This window comes from Eufriesea mexicana, unplaced genomic scaffold (assembly GCF_001483705.2).
Source record: "Eufriesea mexicana isolate 0111107269 unplaced genomic scaffold, ASM148370v2 scaffold1336, whole genome shotgun sequence".
Taxonomy (NCBI): Eukaryota; Metazoa; Arthropoda; class Insecta; order Hymenoptera; family Apidae; genus Eufriesea; species Eufriesea mexicana.
Genome location: NW_016909447.1, coordinates 955,267 through 961,887, shown reverse-complemented (window position 1 = coordinate 961,887; position 6,621 = coordinate 955,267). Strand labels below are relative to the sequence as shown.

The following is a 6,621-nucleotide window of genomic DNA, read 5'->3' as shown; positions in this document are numbered from 1 at the left end:
GCGTTTTCCTGATTGGCAGGTATTCGAGCAGAAGACACGCCCTCGGTCTGAGAATCGGTTGCCTCCAAGATCGCTGGTGGAGGAAACACCTCCTTCGGAGTGGGGTTGTTGGAGGGCCACCTGCACATTCGTCATACTTCTTGAGAGGCGACTGTGAATTTATGGTTTTGAAAGATGTGGCTATCGCACATAACCCGGTTTTTCCTTTTACAAGCCCATTGTCAGTCAAATCCTAAGTCCTGTTGCCTAGTTTCTAAAATTAGGTGCTGAAGAAAGCCTGGTGTCCGGTGACCCGCGGAAATAAAGTACATTTTGAAAAGGAGAACCGTAATCGTATAAAATGGAAAACACCTAACACGAGATAAGTCAGCACATAGGGTCTGGCTGCCGGAAGTCCTTAACGGATCTCTAGGTCTGGAGTTTGTTCCACGATGGGACAGCGTGCAATATAAATCCTGAACAATAAATCATGTTCAGACCATCTTACAGTCGCACTCTCGAGAGGCCAACTTCCATTGCAATTTCTATCTAATGGAGTATGGTTTAATGGTTTGACATGGCTGAACAAAAACGATCCAGATTGGCCGAGAAGGGAGTTGAGGACTGTGTCTGAGATTCCGAAACAGCGGAAAGAGATTGTACTCAATAATGTAAAAGTTGCAAAGATCGAAGGGAACCCATTTACAAATGTGTGATTGGATTATTATGGTCCAATGTATATTAAGGAGGAACGTCACTGAAGTCAAAAGAAAATTGAAACGTACGTCGCTATACTTGTATGTCTAGGTACCAGGTCCATTCACATCAAACTGGTAAGTGATCTTACTGAAGAAGGCTTTATCGCACTTTATATAAAATTTGCTACACGTAGAGGAAGCATCATCTATAACGTCAATGCTACTAACTTCATTGAAATGAATATATGAATACTAGAAATTTATTAAAATCATATAATTATAATGAAGGGGCAGCACACATTTCAGCGGATGGAGAAACCCAGTGGCATCCTGCACACCTGAGGTCACAACATTTTGGCTGATAATGGGATGTGGCCGTCAGGTCCTTCAAACACTACATGAAAAGGATCATAGTAGAGATCCTATTTACATACGAGTATTTGAAAACCAATATCATTGAGATTGCGGCCATACTACGTTCACGCCCTCCAAATCCTATATTAACTGACACAAATGATATATTATCGCTCTAACTCCTGGACATATATTTAAATTGGAGACAACTTGAATAGTTTACCAGAAATTGATTAGACGACAATTCCATCTAATCGATTATCAGTAGCATATATGGGAATCCAAACAGCACTTTTGTGCCAGATGGTATAAGGAATATTTAAAACAATTAATAGTGTTTGGGATTTTATATTTCATGTAGTCCCATCGTCGGATAGAACCCAGGGCCTGGAAGACCGGTTGCGGTCTCCTAGCAGCCAGACCCTAAATGATGATTTATTTCATATTCGGCACTTTATATTTTATCTGTAACGCATGAAGAACTTTCTTCATTTTCCTCGTGTCCTCGGACACGAGAAATTCTTTAGCGGTTAATTTTAGGAATGTGGGAAACAGCACTTAGGTTTTGGCTTTATAATAGGTCAGTAAAGAAACAGATTACGCGCTGCTATACATGTGCGCTGTTCACGACTTTCGAAGCCATAAAGTCAAGGAGACCTCGTTAGTTACCTTACAGAAATGGGCACCAAAGTGCCGCCAAGGACCTGATTCTAAGTGAAGAGACTCCACCAGCGTCTCTTTGGGGGGACGTTCTTCCCTTCTTTTGGCGTGCCTTATTCGCAGACCAAGGGCCTCACTCTTGCATATGAACGTAATCAAACCGGAGACAGTCATCTCGAGGATTGTGTACCTTCATCCAATTATTGGATCAACCGAGACGAAGCCTACCGAATTCATTGGTAAATGGAATTCACGAGTATACGAATTGGGTGCGTAACAGATAGTGCGAAATGAACCGAACGTACAAGGAACCAAAGTTGAAAGGGACGCAGTTACGTTATTGAAGGAGTACAATCAACCATTATTACATTAGCCTTTACTCCGTATCATGGAACTTCGCACAGAAAACAACAGAATTGTTTCTGTAATAACGGTTGAATCCGCAGTTGGCCTTTGTAAGAGATGTGTCAAGAAACTAGTTCCTTCGTACCAAAAGGAGGAACCATGTGATGGACTGTAATAAATATACAATTTTTCTTCATTCTGCAATTTCCACTCGTGATATATAAATATAGCCAAAATTCTTTAACGCTGCTACCATTGAAATGGGGGCAAATCTTTCATACCAGCAGCCGTGTTTTTACCATAAGTTTTATTCTAATCCATATTCTTTCGATAATTTTAAAGGCTTCAATATTTTATATTACATTGATGCATATTATGAACAATGTAAAACGTGTGTCCGAAGAGGTACTGCAATAACGTTCCATATTTAACTTGTGCAGCTTAGATAGAATAAATAATCACGATACTAGTCACGAATAAAGAATCTATCTTAGATTAAACTCACCAACCGTAAGATTATAGAACTAATCGTGCATCACTATGTTAGCGCGTGATGCGTTCGTCACAATCGGTGAAATTCAGTTCATTGGACGTAACAGATACTTTACAACTTTCATGAAACTTAGTTATATACTGAATGCCAAAACATGCATTTTGCAATGAAATTTGCAATACAATTACTGAAAGCAATAATTATGTAGGTAATAGCAAGGTCAGAATGAAAGTTATTCACGTTCCTATTTATTATACTTTCACATGGACATGCGGTAATAAGAATTTATTAAAACAGAGCGTATGCTACAAATATAAAGGCGATCATATTCAAATATAAAATATATTGCATCGCGTTATGCATTAATCACGGACATGAACTGGTATATGCAATTATATAGTTACAGTATATTTAACTTATATTTATAATTTAACATGATATTTTGGTGCCATTCCTATATTCACTTTTCAGTATGGTAAATGCGACACGAAAGGATATCAGAAACATTGCAAAATTATATATTAGCCATAAATATGTGAAAGACACTTACACATTTGTGTTCTTTTTTAGGTCAACCGGAACCAAAATTAAGATGGTGGCGCGGAGAAATGCTTCTTGCTTCACAAGATGAACCAGGAGAACTTCCGTCTGTATATACAAACACTCTAATAGTGAGAGAACTTTCAAGAGCTGACCTTCATGCGGTATTTACATGTCAAGCATCCAACAACAATATTAGCCAACCTGTTTCAACATCGGTTGCAATAGAATTGCATTGTAAGTTTCCTCACATTACACGACATCTCATTTATATACTACTTAAGGACGAAAACTATTCTCCTTATGGATATGAACATATAAAGGAAAAGCGTTCATGCTTTGCATCTGCAATGTAATATCAAAATTACTGCTTGGGATGTATTATTAGATGAATGCTTCTAAGTGAAAAAGGCCTTATGTCGCTGCATTATTTGAAACTAATTTCAAATAGGCAGTTGAAATTGGTGAACAGTCCTTCGACTGAGAATTGTACTACAATACACTCTTCGATTCGTCTATCGATACTTTTACTTAATTGCTTTCAAAATTACAGCAGATTCATCTCCTATAATTATATACATCTAACTTTACAACTCGATATAGCTATCAGCTTTAATTTTGCACCAAATTCCATAACCGTAGCGTGTAAATTTCGGTTTTTATTTCCTTTGATTTTGAAAAAAGGATAAATTTAAAAAGTATTATGAAGTAACACAATATTTCAAATCTCGTGTATATTAATTCTAATACTAACGTTATTTAAATCTGTCCATTGAAAGCAAAAGTTGAATGTTACTGTGTTCGACCATACAAATTAATTTAATACATAAATACAATGTTTAATCACTGTTAGAGGCGCAATACGGTGTTTCCTATTACCATCTCGCAGCAGTGGCGTCAGTGCAATTAGGTAAAATCATATTTTTAGTTGTCCATGGCAGATGCGCGTACTATTTTCAATGTGATGTTGCTGCGAATTTTCCGTAATTGTGCAATGTAAGTAGATACGTTTATATTACTTATTGTAATATCACCGAAATGTTAATTACGCTTACTGGCAAAAGTTGAGAAACAACGCAATCATTTGGTAATTTGGGTATATTCTCTATCGTCTATGAAACATAGGTGGAAAATAAAAATGCCACACAAAGATTGCATTTCATACATGAGTAAATAATGAGTTTGTTTTCAAATATACGTGTGCAAGGACCGTAATTAAATTGAATCGAAGAAATAAGACAAAATCTACGTTACATAAATCGAGAAACATACAAAGTGCATGCAATAAGTTGATGTCGTAATGTAAAAACCGTATTCGGAAATACGTAGTTCCCTTTCTGACAACGCTCAGTCTAATTCATATTATAGTTTGTGTTAAATATGACAAGAAGGCGACATATAGTGGCTCCTGAAAAACTGGCAAGAAAGAAATAGGTCATAGCAAAGGTATTTAGTGTAAATTGTTACATTGTCACGGATAAGCTGTGAAAACGACGTAAAATTTAGATCGCCCAATTTCAAGGCTCTAGAAATCGATTCCATTTTACATGGCCTTTGAAATTAATAATCAACTGGGTCCGGAAGACATTCAGAGCAGGACAGTTAGTCGTCGCTTAGATGCAAATAATTTTTTTTCCCGCAAAACATGCAAGAAAACACTTGTGCCGAAGAAAATTTGGAGCAGCTCGCTTGGAAGTTGTTAAAGAGCACCCTAATTTGACTGCCACAGAATGGTCAAAAATTCAATGGAACGATGAGAGTAAATTCAACCTGTTAGGAAATGACTTTAGCAATAATGTGCGAACCTATTGGATAACAATTTGATGTTAAATACCTAAAACGAAGAGTAGAATTTGGTGACGGTGATGTAATTGTGTGTCTCGTGTAGCAAACCTGGTCCATTAATCCAAATAGAAGGAGCAATGGATATACATTGTGTATTGTGACATATTATAAAATAACTTGCTGCCATTTGCCAATGGAGAAATGTTATCAGGGGGGTCGTTTCAATGCGATAACGACCGCAAACATTCTTCTAATTTAATTTATATTTTCCTTGCAGAACAGATTGTTAATGTAGTCAAATGGCCAAGTTAATCTCCGGACCTGAACGCAATTGGACATCTGTGGGATTACGTTGGACGTCAATTGGAAAGACGTTCTTTTATCAATAACGTAGATTTAATGAAAGAAAGCAGGATAGTGTGGTAAGAAATACATGAGCTTGGTGTTCGATTAATTGAGTCAATAATTCGAATTAACCTCGCAGATGCCATGCAGTCCTTAAATCTAAGGATTGCCCAAAACCTTATTAGACGGTTATGGAAATTTCAGACGTCTGCATATCACTGCTTTTATTTAAAGTGGTTGCATAAATTAAACAAAATATGTTTCTTAACATATGTCACGCAGCTTTTGTCTTATTTCTTCGATATTATTCAATTTTTGCCCTTGCACAAATATGTTCGTGAAAAACTTATTGCTTATTGATGTATGGAATGTTATTTATTTATACTGTTTTTAATTTCAACCTCTGTGTCTTAGGAATTAGAGAACATATCGAAATTCCCAAACGAATACTTCGTTTCTTAACTTTTGTCAGTAAGTGTATAAAACATCACGATGGCATAACGATCCCCATCACGTGGCGATTTGAACTTTGATCGTTCTAAATCTTGAGGACACGTTATTACAACGAGTTTAATTGGAATATTTGTTTTTCGCATACGGAATTGGTAGTATTCATTTAGAACTGTTTGTAGATGAGTTTGGAAAGCATACAGAAATTTGGGATACGGAGGAGGAATATATTCAGGTAAAGGTGAAAAAAATACTATTTTGGAGTAGAACGTTGGATCGCTTTACGCGAATACTTGAATTGTATTCGTTTCCAATAATATGATTTTTTCTGACTTTGGCAACATGGCCAATTTAGCATATATCAAGTGTCATTATTTTCTCGCTATTATTTCACATCACATTATTTGTGACAGAAAAATTTGTTATAGTTTATCCAGTAACTAAATAATTGAAAATAGTCGAGATGGCCATGTTACGCGATCCAACCTTTATATGGAAAGTATTTAATGCGGATTTGGGCAAGAAGCCAGGCAATGCCAGAAATGATTCCCTTTCTCACCGTCCTTAAGGAAATAGTTTGTACAAGTATTTCTGACATTAGTGGCGCGTAAATATTTACCCTGACTTAGCGAGAGTTCATTTTATATTTAGTAATTTATGGAATACTCTGCAATTATTTGTTGTGTGGGAAAGTGGTACGGTGTAAAGGAATACACACGATGAAATCGAATAAACGCTTTTCAACTTTATTTATCCTTTTGAATACTACATGGTCTTCAGCGTAAGAAGACTTGAGTAGTTTGTCGCTCGGAAAATACTGCCCGATGCTTCTGCCGATTTTAGGATTTCTCCTAAAAAGCGCAGGAGAAAACCTGATAGACGCCGAGTTCAGCTCGTTAACCAATCCGGTATTTTCCGTGGAACAGGTTGCGTCTCCTATTCCTTGTGCCCTTGGTACGTTTTTTAGGGAAA

General features: G+C 36.7%; 1 protein-coding gene across 1 annotated transcript in view; it reads left to right on the top strand.

Annotated features, from left to right (window-relative positions):
- Nucleotides 1-6,621, top strand: part of LOC108547976 (uncharacterized) — a 230,722-nt gene that overhangs the window by 71,707 nt on the left and 152,394 nt on the right. Inside the window, exon 8 of the mRNA XM_017900727.1 lies at nucleotides 3,100-3,306. Coding sequence (XP_017756216.1) covers nucleotides 3,100-3,306 — 207 coding nt within the window. The remainder of the gene's footprint in view (nucleotides 1-3,099; nucleotides 3,307-6,621) is intronic.